The sequence below is a fragment of the Podarcis tiliguerta genome, assembly GCF_965153285.1.
Source record: "Podarcis tiliguerta genome assembly, chromosome: 2".
NCBI classification, from domain to species: Eukaryota; Metazoa; Chordata; class Lepidosauria; order Squamata; family Lacertidae; genus Podarcis; species Podarcis tiliguerta.
In genome coordinates, this window is record NC_139535.1 from 9,795,346 (window position 1) to 9,810,557 (window position 15,212).

General features: G+C 46.8%; 1 protein-coding gene across 1 annotated transcript in view; it reads right to left on the reverse strand.

Annotated features, from left to right (window-relative positions):
* LOC310672833 (uncharacterized protein) overlaps positions 1 to 6,871 on the reverse strand; it is a 35,559-nt gene extending 28,688 nt beyond the window's left edge. The window contains exons 1-6 of the mRNA XM_083430489.1: positions 6,033 to 6,871; positions 4,226 to 4,346; positions 3,531 to 3,613; positions 1,986 to 2,118; positions 1,768 to 1,851; positions 123 to 569 (exon numbers count right to left, since the gene is read on the reverse strand). Of these exons, the coding sequence (XP_083286615.1) occupies positions 123 to 569; positions 1,768 to 1,851; positions 1,986 to 2,118; positions 3,531 to 3,613; positions 4,226 to 4,346; positions 6,033 to 6,728 (1,564 nt within the window). The 5' untranslated portion in view covers positions 6,729 to 6,871. The remainder of the gene's footprint in view (positions 1 to 122; positions 570 to 1,767; positions 1,852 to 1,985; positions 2,119 to 3,530; positions 3,614 to 4,225; positions 4,347 to 6,032) is intronic.
* Between the last annotated feature and the right edge of the window lie 8,341 nt (positions 6,872 to 15,212).

Genomic DNA, 15,212 nt, shown 5'->3' on the forward strand with positions numbered 1-15,212 from the left:
ACTGTTTTGCCCTCAGCTCCAGTTGCTGGACTCCCCCCCCCCCGCAAACCCCCCCCCAACAAAGCAGGTTTCCACAAGTCTATTTGTCTGATCATATCTGCAGCCTCAAAGTAATCTCTGACCTTTGGTGAGAGATGCCCTGGCAAGCAGTTGCTTCTTGCCTCTGGGCTCCATCTTGGTCTTGTGGACTCTCTGGTGGCCAGCAAGGGCATGTATCCCACAGAAGGTTTTCTCGCACTCAAAGCACTGGTAAAGTCCTTCCCGCGTGTGAATCTGCCTGTGCTGAACGAGGTTTGAGGAGCAAGTTCTGGACCCGCGACGGAGTTTTTTCTCTTGTGGTGGATCTGCGATTCCTTCTGCAAACTCCTGGCTCATACCATGCAGAGTCGGCTCTCCCTGCTTCATCCCTCGGTCACTCATTTGAGGCCACATCACTCCAGGACTCAGGGAAACACCAGGACTCAAGGGAACAGTGTCCTGGGGGTCTCCTGATCGTATCACAGATGGGCCTTGTCGCTCAGGGATTCCTTGCTGAGAATTTTCAGTCTCCTTCCTGTTCATGCTCCTTCCTGTCGTGAAGGTGAGAAAACACAGGGGGGGATCATTGCTATTTTATACAAGAGCCAATTCTGCATTGTAAAGAGAGCTGAGCTTTGAGCAAACCCTGAACACCCGGCCTCAATATCTGCTGTCCAGAGAAAATATGCCAGCGATAATCAGTTGCTCAGGTCCTGCTCATGGGATTCCCATGGGCATCTGCTTGGCTGCTGCCAGAAAAATATACTGGACTAGATGGTTCTTAGGCCTAATCTAGCAGAACTGGTCATGATGGTAATGTCAATATCAGCCGCAGTCTTGCATCTGGGTATCAGTTGCTGGGAATCATATGAGCTGGTTTGCTCTTCTCATGGTCCTGCTTGTAGTTTTCCAAGGGACACAGTAGGGGAAATAAGGTGCTGGGCTAGGGTGCAGGATTTGATCATGGAAGGCTCTCTTTCTTACATTCTTCTCCTGTGATATGGGAATAATAGGGACCACTATCCCCACTACTGGTTTTCCCAGTAGTGATGTATGGAAGTGAGAGCTGGACCATAAAGAAGGCTGATCGCCGAAGAATTGACGCTTTTGAACTATGGTGCTGGAGGAGACTCTTGAGAGTCCCATGGACTGCAAGAAGATCAAACGCATCAATTCTTAAGGAAATCAGCCCTGAGTGCTCACTGGAAGGACAGATCGTGAATCTGAGGCTCCAATACTTTGGCCACCTCATGAGAAGAGAAGACACCCTGGAAAAGACCCCGATGTTGGGAAAGATGGAGGGCACAAGGAGAAGGGGACGACAGAGGACGAGATGGTTAGACAGTGTTCTCGAAGCTACAAACATGAATCTGACCAAACTGTGGGTGGCAGTGGAAGACAGGGGTGCCTGGCGTGCTCTGGTCCATGGGGTCACGAAGAGTCGGACACGACTGAACGACTAAACAACAACATCCCCCTAACAAGATTACTGGAAGTACAAACACAGCCAATATCTCCATCTCAGTCTCTGCTCTCCTCTAACTAATAAAGGATCTTGAGAAGCAGGGGGATGGGAAAGGACCTTCTCTGTGTTTTAGACTCTGAATTGCGCCTGCAAGTCAGAGCAGGTAGTATTGGATTAGATGGGGCGAGACACTGATGTGGTTTCAGGCTGTTGCCTATGTACTCATCGCCACCAGGATGTAGCCATGGAGTCTCTGTGATTACCCTTACCTGAGAGAGTCTTACCTGGGAATGTATCTTTATGCTCAGAGTTTGGGAGAAATACTAATTTTTCTTGTCCAACCAGGCTGGGGAAGACCACTGGTCCTCCTACAGGTTGGAGACAAAATTGATGAATGGGGAGAAAAGAGGAGTTTGTCTCACAACTGGGAGAAATATGGATGTCAGACATATCCAGTGCTTTTGGGGTGTGACAGCAGTGTACATATGCTTGAGACATTTACCTGAGAAAGCAACGGTCTCATCCTCCTCCATCAAAACTTTCCAGTACACAGGGCTCTGAATGGGATTGAGCACAGCCTTCTCTGTTGTATCCGACAAGGCAGTTGCACCCTTCAAATCAACTGTCCCCTGAAACTACAAGAGGGTTTCCTGCTCTGAATACAGAACTGTAGACAGGTCACATTCATGCCATACATTTAAAGCTAATTTGTTCCCTCCAAAGAAACCTGGATGCACTGTTGTTTGTTCTGGGTGCTGGGAACTGTAACTGTATGAGGAATAAGCAGCAGTTGTAAGGATTCCTTGGCAGGTGCTTTTAAAGGCATGGTGTCAGAAATGTGTCCCCCACCCCGAGCACAGCAGAAGAGTCGGCCTCAGAAACTAAACAGAGTTTAGAGAGGACAGCCCAGCCCCACTCCTTCCCAAGGAAGAAGCTGTTAGCTCCCAAGGAGAGGAAGAGTTGGAAGTCAGCCAGAGCGTTGGCAGGCAACCATCAGATAAGCCAAAGTCTGAGTCTGTGTCTTCTGGGAGTGGGGAGGAGACAGGCCAGCCGTTCAGTCCCCGTACTAGAAGATGGGAGAAGCTCAGAGAACAACGGAAGGGAAGGAGAAGAACAGCTCGATTTTGGGGTTCTTCCTGTTGGGGAAGGGACAATGAGACAGACTGAGCAACTACTGTTAATGAGAGCAGGCGGGAAGACTGGGCTCTGGATATGTTTCTTCTTGTAAATAAACTTACATAAAACTGATGGGGACTCATTGCTGCTTATTAGGCTGCTTGATTGCCAGAGATCATTATATATGGCATGGATGTGACCTGGAAAATACCTTCTTAGCCAACCAGTATAATTTCCTGCTTGGTGCAGGAGATTCAGAGCTAGAGTTCTCCAGATTCGGATTGAAGATCTCCAGCAATTCTTACCATCAAAATGTTTCTCCTCATGTCCTACCAAAATCTCCCTTCCTGCCACTTAAATCCCTTAAATCTAGCCCCTTAGGTCCCTCACTATCATATATGCATCTGCTTCCTATAGAAACTAAGGTTTTTAGTGAAGTGGCACCAGTACCTTAAAACACAGTTTGGAGAAACAAACTGTTGCTTGTCCGGTTGTTTGCAGGACAACCAATGGTTTGTTGAACAACCCAGTGGAGGAGCTTCATGCTCCGGCACCGGGGGGGGCGGAGAGCAGGCAGGGGCGTGGCTGGTGTGCGTCCCAGGGGCGTGGCGCCCAACACAGGCGGGGGGCAGCCGTGATGGGCAGCCGTGCTCCCCCCTCCCCTCTCTGCCTCCGCCAGTGGAACAACCTATGGGTTAGTGCAGCATTGGCAAATCATAGCCCATGGGCTTCATTAGGCTGGACAGGCCTCCATGGTCATTTTGGGCAAGTCAGTCAACAATAGGAAAAACTAAAATGAAAAAGATGGCGCCTTCTGAATTTGGCAGCAAGGTGACAGAAAAAAGCTGCCCAATTCAAAAAACTTTTTGATGCAAAGAAAGGAGCCCGCAGGAGGAGGGGAGACATCAGGACAGCTAACGCATGAGCCCACCTCATCGAAGACACCTTCTGCCAGCTCTGATCCATCAGGGCAATGCAAGGGAGCAGAGACACTTTGGGATGGTGTTCTGCTGGCTGTAAGAGACAAGAACAGGTTATGTTTTCAGAAGCAACATTTGTATTGCCATTTATTTCAGTCATTTCCATGATCCATCCCTTCTCAAAACATAACCAAAGCGGCTTACAAGTATCAGAGAGTTTGGACACACACAGGAGGAGATCCACTTGTGGTAGCCACAGATCACAACAGCCATTCCACTTGTGGACACCCTGTTCTTAGCAGAGCACAACAGCCAAATCCAATGGGCTGCTTGGACCGGCAGAGTTGTTGTGTTAGCACTACCTATTTTGCCCTCTTCTGCACAACAAAAAGAGCTTGCTCAGCAACATCAAAAAATCCAGACCACCTGCCAACCCCCTGCCCCATTACCAATCTCCATCCCCTCACATTTCACCCCAAACTCCTCCCTCCCCTCCCAGTTTGCCCAGTCCCAAGATTCCCCCAATTGCTGCTCATGTTTCTCCCCTTCATCCTCCCTCCCTTTCTGTCTGCACACTTCCTTCTATCAGCAGTGGCAGCTGTTGGGGTCAAAGGGGGGGATGAGGGGTGGGCATAGAAAGGCCTGCCTCAGCCACCTGCCTGCCCCACTTGCTCGGCCGGCCTATGGCGAGTCACTTAACCCTTACATAGAAGCGTGGCACCACCATCACCCTGCTGCTTTGCTTCCTTGCAGATCTCTCTCTCGGTGGAGTGGGCTGCCATCTCCTCTGCTCTCAAGAAACTCTGGGTCATCTTCTGCAACGGCTCCTGAAAGAGCAAGGAAAATTGCATCCCATAAAGTGGATTGAAACAGAAACATTAGGGATGGAGGCCATACTCAATTTCTGAACTCCTGTTTCCTTGGGGACACTGCTCTGGAAGTGGCTTAATGTTGAGGGGAGTGCAGAAGATCCCAAGCTAAGTCCCCATTTTAGTCTTGTTCTTTAAAAGGATCAGGTAGTGGGAAACAGCTGCTGCTGGCCAGAGCAGGAGACAATGGCCTGACTCACTTGAAGTGAGCTGTACAGTGGTACCTCAGGTTAAGTACTTAGTAATTTGTTCCGGAGGTCCATTCTTAACCTGAAACTGTTCTTAACCTAAAGCATCACTTTAGCTAATGGGGCCTCCAGCTGCCGCCGCGCTGCCAGAGTCTGATTTCTGTTCTCATCCTGAAGCAAAGCTCTTAACCTGAAGCACTTTTTCTGGGTTAGCGGAGTCTGTAACCTGAGGCGTATGTGACCCGAGGTACCACTGTATATCACTTTTGAAACTTTATTTATTTACTTTATTGTTTCCTTCCTTCAATTTAAATCCTGCCCTTTCTCCAGAGAGGGAAACATATAAATAGAAAACTATTTCAAAACCATCCTAAAAACAGTTAAAACATTTGTGGCACAATGGGTCAGTGTACCTGGCTGTTAACCAGAAGGCTGGTTCAAACCCACCCAGGGACAGCTTTGGGCAGGATTCCTGCATTACAGGGGGTTGGACTAGATGACCCTTGGGGTCCCTTCTACAACTCTACAATTCAATGATACTACGATTTCAAAACAGTGATCTCAGGTGTGTCAGGAACAGTGGTTTTCACCCACCAAATACCTGGGTCAACAGAAATATTTTCAACATTTCACCTGAATGAAGGGCACAGACATACCTTGCAAGAAGGCAGGGCATTCCACAAATAGGGGACCCTATCATAGGCTTTTTCTGCACCAACTAAACAGCACCAACTTTGCAGCCCCCAGTGGTGGTACCACCAAAACGGCATTGATCCACACTTTTGACTTATTTTGTTTAATTTCCAGCCTCCCCCGCCCCACAAAAGAAGTCAGCATTGGGCTATTTTGAGATTTCCCCCCCTCCCTAACCCTGCCCCAATTCTTAAGATGTGGTCCCCTTCTACGACTGGATTGAAGACTTATACAAACTCGCAACATGTGAACAATCTGCATATAAACGCAGACTTGCCATGGACAAATTCAATGATCTTTGGAATTCATTCTTACAGCTACTGTAATAGGTTAAGAATTTGTGAGGTACAATAACCTTGCAAAATATACAGTTTTGAGTTTTCCCCCTCCCCCATTTTATTTTCCCTTCTACACAGGTTCTGTTTCTCTTTTTCACTTTCTCTCTTTTATTTACGTCTCACCATGTTTAGTGCACATATAATTATGTACTTTCTGAACTTTCAATAAAAATGTTTAATTATTATTATTTTTAAAAACGTTTTGCATTCCCGTGAGGTTTCTCCATTCCTATTGTGCCTGAACGAAGCTTGTGGAGACTGGTGGTCCATGGACCAGTTTGGGAACCTCTGCTGTAGATCAAGCCTATATTAATGGCACAAGAGCAAGGCAGGCCTCTTTTCTCAGCAGTTGGCAACCCACATCACCCCTCTGCGCTGGCTTCAAACAGACAGGCCATTAAGTTTTCACATCATGCAAATCTCACCTCCAGTCTCCACAGCTTGGCCTCTTGATGGTTCCTCAGGAGGTCTTCTGCCAGGGCCACTGCCTGGGCGCAGGCTTTTGGGCTACATTTCTCCATCCTCTTCTGGGTTTCCCGGGGCAGGATGGCCAAGAACTGCTCCAGGACCACCAGATCCAGGATCTGCTCCTTGGTGTGTTTCTCTGGCTTCAACCACTGACGACAAAGCTCACGGAGCTGGCCATATGCCCTCTGCGGGTCTTCCACCTCCTGGAAGCGGAACTGCCTGAAGCACTGGCGCTGGACCTCCATTTTGATTGCATCCCCTTGCAAGATGGCAGCCTTCACTTTCCCATAGTCCTCTCTGTCGCCAGCAGCCAGCTTTCTAAAGGCTCTTGCTGCTTCTCCGCCAAGGGACGGCACAAGCCGAGCTGCCCACTCTTCTCTCGGCCATTGACAAGCTTCGGCAACTTTCTCAAAGGAGACCAGGAACCTTTCAGGATCATCTTCCGACAGTATGGGCTCTGTCAATCCTGGATTCTCCAGAGTCAGCTTTGGAGGCTGGAGGTCCTTCAGGAATCCTTCAGATTGGCTCACCCTCTGCTGTGGCGGCCGCTCCTGGGTTTGCTGGTGAACATTTTGTGGTGCTGCCCCTCTTGGAAACTCTTCAAAGTGGGCAATGCCTGGACCTTTTCCCAGGTCTTCACAGCTTATGTCCATTTTTGACCCTCAGTCCCATCCCCTTATTCTCTTGGCAAAATCCTGTCAGTTACAACAAGTAGTTCTATGCGCATTTCTGAGGCCTTGAGCCTTTTCTTGAGAAAATTCCCCAAGAGGGTAGTCTTGGATGGCGGGGATACTCCCTACAGGAAAGAGATAAGAGTAGAAAATAAGTACAGTGGTACCTCGGGTTAAGAACTTAACCTGAAACTGTTCTTAACCTGAGGTGCCACTTTAGCTAATGAGGCCTCCTGCTGCTGCCATGCCGCCAGAGCACAATTTGTGTTCTCATCCTGAAGCAAAGTTCGTAACCCGAGGTACTATTATATCTGGGTTAGCGGAGTCTGTAACCTGGAAGCTTCTGTAACCTGAGGTACCACTGTATCTGTTTGGTTACATGATATATACTTGAGGGAGAAGCCAACTTTTGTTGTTCTTTATTTCTACCAACTCCCCCCCCCAAAAGAAATAATAATTAAGAAACAGCTTGGACAGTGTCTTGCCAAAGACAAGGGGCTTCTTTCTCAGAAACAATACAAAAGTGATGATAACGCTAAGGTTGCAGGTTCAATCCCTGTATGGGACAGCTGCATATTCCTGCATTGCAGGGGTCGGACTATACTATAATAATAATTTTTTGTTTATACCCCGCCCTTCCCCTGTTCAGAAAACCGGGCTCAGGGCAGCTAACAACAAATTTAAAACACTTACTTGTAGAAGCAGCATAAAATACAGTATAAAAAAAACGAATAACAATAAAATTCAAAGTTCAGAAATCAATTTGGGGGGAAATCCATCTAATAAGCATTAGATAGTCACCAGATGATGGTCAGGATCCCTTCCAACTCTACAGTTCTAAGAAGTCTCAAGATTAATTAAACAGCAGGCAGATCATAAATAAGAATATACCATACCAAGCAAGCAATGTCTTTCAGCTGCTGGGAGCCCCCACCGTAGCCTTGAATCCCAGGGGCCTTATAGGTTTCTTGAGGCTTGTTTGATGAATGACTCCCCCGCCCTCCCCTCTGAGAGAGCAAGAGAGGGCTAAATTGCTCACACCTGGGCTGGACCACATAATCTGGGCTGCAGCTGCCAAGAGAAAGCCTAGCACACTCCAAGGTCATTAATCATGGGATGGGATACTCCCAACGTAATATCTCTTGCAGGTATTAAACTGGCAGGTGGACAAATTACACAATCGAGCAAAATCATGCTAACTGCCAACCTAGGAGAGCGGTGAAGGACTATATAAATGTTTCCCATGCAGATGGATATTTTTTATAAAACACAACTTTCCTCCCAAGGCACTTTGAGATAACCTGTTTATTGCAGGGCTGATTAGAGGGCACCAGCTATTTAATGAACATACATTCATTGTTTGCATTAAGTAGAGATACTGCTGCATCAGAACAAGTGCATTTTCCTGTCACTTTCCTTATTGAAAAAAGCCTGGTCTTTTAGAAAATCAGGTTTGTTGTTAAAGACACCCCCCCCTCAAAAAAACCTAGACTGACTACCCTCAGTCAGCAGAGCATAGGGCAAATCCACAACATACATTTAAAGCAAATTCAATGCTTTATGGTAGTGGCGCCCACCCTGTGGAACACCCTCCCATCAGATGTCAAGGAGATAAATAGCTTAACAGATCTGTATAGGGAGGTCTTTAATGTTTGATGCTAAGCTTTTATATTTGTTGGAAGCTGCCCAGAGTGGCTGGGACAACCCAGTCAGATGGGTGGAGTACAAACAAAACAACAACAACAGGTACTACTATTGCGCAGGGTTTGCCTCAAAGATTCCTAGAAATGGGAGCTTCACCCTCACAGAGCTACAATTCCCAGCACCCTTAAACAACTTGTCCCATAATTCATTGGGGTAAGTCATGTGCTTTGAAAGTATAATGTGCATCTGCCATCAGTATTATTTTTTTCAGGTGTGAGGAAAGACTGACTCATTTTGTTGATGGGGACAATATATTCCACATAGAAAATAAGGATTCAGATGCAGATTGTTCTTCAGTCTTGGGTCCTTAGATGTCCAGGGACTTTCCCCCCCAAGGAGCTCAAAATCTGCCATACATAGTTCTCTTCTTTCTCATTTAATCTCCGTAACAACCCTGTGAGGTAGGTTAAGCTGAGAGAAAAAGGGACTGGCTCATGGGTGAGCCGGGATTTGAACTCTAATCCCCCAGGTCCTAAGGTCCTAGTCTGATCCTTTTAACAACTTCACCACACGGACTAAGCTTTGAGGCTTTCTTTTTTTAAAATAGGTTTGACACGAAAGGAAAAGCGCAGGAAAGAAAGAGGAAAATAAGCAGATTCTGGCACCCCTTTTCGCATAATGTTACATTATTCTTACAATGGCCAAGTGCGGCAATTTGTGGAAGGGGCAGAACTGATGGGAGGGGTTGCTGGTGGAGATTGTTCTGGGAGGAGAGGAGCCAAAACACCAAATGGGGGATAGATGGGAGAGGCCTCACTGCCTCCGTCCCTCAAAGATTCCTGGGAACTCTGGTTTGTTAAGAGCGCTGGGCATTTTTAGGGGACTCCCTATTCCCTTCACAGGGACTCCGGTGGCGCTGTGGGTTAAACCACTGAGCCTAGGACTTGCTGATCAGAAGGTTGGCGGTTGGAATCCCCGCGACGGGGTGAGCTCCCGTTGCTCGGTCCCTGCTCCTCCCAACCTAGCAGTTCGAAAGCACGTCAAAAGTGCAAGTAGATAAATAGGTACCGCTCCGGCGGGAAGGTAAACGGCATTTCCGTGCGCTGCTCTGGTTCGCCAAAAGCTGCTTAGTCATGCTGGCCACATGACCCGGAAGCTGTACGCTGGCTCCCTCGGCCAATAAAGAGAGATGAGCGCCGCAACCCCAGAGTCGGCCACGACTGGACCTAACGGTCAGGGGTCCCTTTACCTTTACCCCCTTCACAGAACCACAATATGCAGAGTGGTTTTTTAACCATTAGTCCGTCTTCGAAGGGAACTCTGGGAAGGAAATAGTTCTCTGAAGGAAATAGGGAGTCTCCTATTAACTCTGAGCACTCATAACAAACTACAGTTCCCAGTACTCTTTTTGTGGCCATTCATAGAATCATAGAATCATAGAGTTGGAAGAGACCACCTGGAGTACTGTGTCCAGTTCTGGGCACCACAGTTCAAGAAGGACACTGACAAACTGGAACGTGTCCAGAGGAGGGCAACCAAAATGGTCAAAGGCCTGGAAACGATGCCTTATGAGGAACGGCTAAGGGAGCTGGGCATGTTTAGCCTGGAGAAGAGGAGGTTAAGGGGTGATATGATAGCCATGTTCAAATATATAAAAGGATGTCACATAGAGGAGGGAGAAAGGTTGTTTTCTGCTGCTCCAGAGAAGCGGACACGGAGCAATGGATCCAAACTACAAGAAAGAAGATTCCACCTATGATTCTACAAGGGCCATCAAGTCCAACCCCCTGCCAAGCAGGAAACACCATTCATTTTTCTCTTTGATGGAACAGGCACAGAAGTCCATCCTCTGCCCACCTGTTTCAGAGGACTGGGTTCAGACCAAATGAATACAAAGGAGGATCTTTATCTGGTGCATGAGAGGCTTTCCTTGTGTGGACAGTGTCAGTCAGGCTCTCCAGGTACTTGACCACTGGCCATGCTGCCTGGCGCTGATGGGAGTTGTAGTCCAAAAGTACATCAAGGGCGCTACGTTAGGGAAAGCTGCTCACCACAATGGAACTACACCAGGTGCGGGCAACTTTCAGCCCTCCGGACGCGCCAGGTTCTGCCCAATTTCGGTGGGACAGGGGCAGCGTGTGTGTATGACGTTATGTGCATGGTGTGTGTGGGTTCGCTGCGGCCACAGGTAGGCCCTGAAAGGCCAGTTGCAGCTGCAGGAGAGCCCCTGCTTGAACATTTTGGGGGGCCTTGCCCCTCAATGGCACACCTGCTGAACTACAACTCCCATCAGCTCCACTTGGCATGGTTAGGGATCAGGGGTGGTGGGAGATGTAGTCCAACAATATGTAGGGGGGCACAGGTACTCCACTTTTTATTTTCAAATATATATATTTTTAAAAAATTTCTTGGCTAAGACTAAAATGGTATGGCCATTTGTTAGCAAAGTAGATTTAAATCAATGCAGCCCAATTTGCTGGGCGTAATCTAAGCCAGTCATAGTTCTTCCTGCCCCACGTTTTTCTCTCTCACTCTGATGTTGGACTCAGGCAGGGAATTTGTTGATGAATTACCTCTGAGCACGTGCAGAATGCTAGGTCCAGAGCCGCCTCAGTAAATCAGCCGCTTTCCATGAGTCAAGGATAAGGAGCAAAGCTCATGGCTGGTTGCCAGGCAGTCTGTTGCTAAGCGCCCAGAGGGAGAAGGCCTAATCCAGCTATCTGCAATGCCTTCCTTCCCCTTATTGGATCATTTCTATCATCTGTTTGCCTGTTGCAATTGCAAGGGCATGTAGTAAATACATGTTTAAGTTTTTTAAAATGGTGAGGTGCAAAGTAATTGAATAAGTATTGCTGGGTGTAGGGGAACTTTATAACCTAATAATCTTTCCCAATGGGTTTATATTCTTAATATCCCATTGCCAACTTACATTCCCACCACATGTGTAAAAAATACCCCCCCCCCAGGCATTTGGCTGAGGGGAGAGAATAATTTTAATTTTTATCAGGGTTATATATAATCATTATAAAGGTAAAGATACCCCTGCCCGTACGGGCCAGTCTTGACAGACTCTAGGGTTGTGCGTCCATCTCACTCAAGAGGCCGGGGGCCAGCGCTGTCCAGAGACACTTCCGGGTCACGTGGCCAGCGTGACGAAGCTGCTCTGGTGAGCCAGAGCCGCACACGGAAATGCCGTATACCTTCCCGCTAGTAAGCGGTCCCTATTTATCTACTTGCACCCGGGAGTGCTTTCGAACTGCTAGGTTGGCAGGAGCAGGGACCGAACAACGGAAGCTCACCCCGCCGCGGGGATTCGAACCGCCGACCTTTCGATCGGCAAGCCCTAGGCACTGAGGCTTTTACCCACAGCGCCACCCACGTCCCTTTATATATAATCATTATTACATAACAATTTTCTCTGATACCTGAGTCCAAAAGAGAACCTATTGTGCTGATGTCCAAAAATTCTCCTAGATCTCTATTGGAATATTTCCCCTCATATTCTATGCCCATTTTACCATGAAGTCTTGAACATAAGGAAGTAATAAATTTTACATGTTTGCCAGCCAGTGTTTATTTGTTTATTTAAAATATATATATTATTTTTTACCAACCACCAAAACACAAACTGTGTTTATTTGTTTAATGTACTATCTCCCCCACCAAAAAAACACACAAAACATTCAGTCAATTCGCTAATTAGACCAGGGATTTGGAGAATATTCTTGTACATGGGATATCCATTTGAAAACATTGAAACCACAGTTATCAAATTGCCAGTATCATAATGCCATTGTACAGATCTGTGGCACAACCCACACGCTAGGTAATACCTTGACTCAAAAAGGATATTGCAGAGCAGGAAAAGGCAACTAAAATGATCAAGGAGGTTGGAGCGACTCTGCTATGCAGAAGAGTTCCAAAGTTTGGGGCTTTTTAGTTTAGAGATAAGGCAAGCAAAAGGAGACATGCTAAGATGTGCATAAGCAGGGCTATTTTTCTAGAAAAAGGGGTGCTGGATCTCAACTTGAACACCTCCGTTGTCCTCTTAACATTGGCAATGGCGCCCACCTGATAGGTGCGGGAACAGAGTCCTGGGTGAAAAAGGCCCTGGATGTGATAATAGCCAACTCAGATGCCTTTAAGAGGGAATTAGACAAATTTATGGATAATAGGGCAATTAATGGTTACTAGGCATGAGAGCGGCTCAAGCAGTATGTGGACCGAGAACTCCCAGAAGTGCAAGCTGGATTTAGAAGAGGCAGAGGAACCAGAGACCAAATTGCAAACATGCGCTGGATTATGGAGAAAGCTAGAGAGTTCCAGAAAGACATCTACTTCTGCTTCATTGACTATGCAAAAGCCTTTGACTGCGTCGACCACAGCAAACTATGGCAAGTTCTTAAAGAAAAGGGAGTGCCTGATCACCTCATCTGTCTCCTGAGAAATCTGTACGTGGGACAAGAAGCTACAGTTAGAACTGGATATGGAACAACTGATTGGTTCAAAATTGGGAAAGGAGTACGACAAGGCTGTATTTTGTCTCCCTGCTTATTTAACTTATATGCAGAATTCATCATGCGAAAGGCTGGGCTGGATGAATCCCTAGCCGGAATTAAGATTGCCGGAAGAAATATCAACAACCTCAGATATGCAGATGACACAACCTTGATGGCAGAAAGTGAGGAGGAATTAAAAAACCTTTTATTGAGGGTGAAAGAGGAGAGCGCAAAATATGGTCTGAAGCTCAACATCAAAAAAACGAAGATCATGGCCACTGGTCCCATCACCTCCTGGCAAATAGAAGGGGAGGAAATGGAGGCAGTGAGAGATTTTACTTTCTTGGGCTCCATGATCACTGCAGATGGTGACAGCAGCCACGAAATTAAGAGACGTCTGCTTCTTGGGAGGAAAGCAATGACAAACCTAGACAGCATTTTAAAAAGTAGAGACATCACCTTGCCAACAAAGGTGCGTATAGTAAAAGCTATGGTTTTCCCAGTAGTGATGTATGGAAGTGATAGCTGGACCATAAAGAAGGCTGATCGCCGAAGAATTGACGCTTTTGAATTATGGTGCTGGAGGAGACTCTTGAGAGTCCCATGGACTGCAAGAAGATCAAACGCATCCATTCTTAAGGAAATCAGCCCTGAGTGCTCACTGGAAGGACAGATCCTGAAGCTGAGGCTCCAATACTTTGGCCACCTCATGAGAAGAGAAGACTCACTGGAAAAGACCCTGATGTTGGGAAAGATGGAGGGCACAAGGAGAAGGGGACGACAGAGGATGAGATGGTTAGACAGTGTTCTCGAAGCTACAAACATGAACCTGACCAAACTGCGGGTGGCAGTGGAAGACAGGAGTGCCTGGCGTGCTCTGGTCCATGGGGTCACGAAGAGTCGGACACAAGTGAACGACTAAACAACAACAGGCATGAGAGCTGGACGCGGGTGGCGCTGTGGGTTAAACCACAGACTTGCCAATCAGAAGGTCGGTGGTTCAAATCCCGGTTACGGGGTGAGCTCCTGTTGCTCGGTCCCTGCTCCTGCTAACCTAGCAGTTTGAAAGCACATCAAAATGCAAGTAGATAAATAGGTACCGCTCCGGTGGGAAGGTAAACGGCATTTCCGTGTGCTGCTCTGGTTCGCCAGAAGCGGCTTAGTCATGCTGGCCACATGAACCGGAAGCTGTACGCCGGCTCCCTCGGCCAGTAAAGCAAGATGAGCGCCGCAACCCCAGAGTCGGCCACAACTGGGTCTAATGGTCAGGGGTCCCTTTACCTTTACCTTGGCATGAGAGCTGCATACTGCCCTCCAATGTCAGAGGCAGCATGCTCCTGTTGCAAGCAGATGTTATGCTGCAGTGGTGCCCTCCAAGGTTGGCGTCTCAGTCCCAGGAAGTAAAAGCTTTTTAGCAAAACACTCAACCAAGACAGCAGGGTTCTAGGGACAGCATAGTCTCCACAAACGAAGCACAGGGAATCTGGAAAGCTGTGTTGTTTCCAGAAGGCGCAAGAGGGATACCCTATATCTTGCAACCTCTCAGACCCCACCATGCACACCTGCAAGGCTTCATGTGGCAACTGCTCCCCAGCACCAATCCACCCAAACACACCAGAAAAACAATTGAAATAAAAACAGTTTTTAAAAACACAACAACCAAATTTTTATACACCATTTTTTAAAATAAAAAGACCCCTTTATTTATTGCTTTCTCAAGTAAACAGTTCCCAAGGCACCAATCAATCCCAATCAAAAGAAATAAAAACTCACAAAATCTAAAACACTTAAAAGCAACCATCTAAACACTCTTTCCCCCTCGTCTCTCCCTCCCATGGGTAACTTGTTAGAGAAAAGGATTAATTTGTATTTAATCATAAAATGCATGTGTTAGTTTAAGCACATCCAGAGAGCACTTGTTTGTAACTCTCTGTTGACTCTACCCTTAAAAGCTAAACTATTATTTTTTTGTGTTATTCTTTCTCAACTTGTTGAATCAACATGTCCGATACTTCCAAACATCCTTTAAATAGTTCCTGCATGAATAAACTCCAGAAACTGTAAATGATTATTCCAATCTATTTCATCCAAGCTGCAGGGTCTGCGAACATAACCCCTAGACCATAATGCTCTTAGGAGGCATGGGCCTGCGTTTGGTTTTTGTTCAAAAAAGCACAATGGTACTGTTATAATAATTTTAAGGTATTTTATATATATATATAATAGATGTTCATAAATGTACCAAGCATACAAATATGTAAACCACATGTCTGAAACCCACAGAAAAGTCCTGAAACCATTTTCTCTCTCTCCCAAAATGACC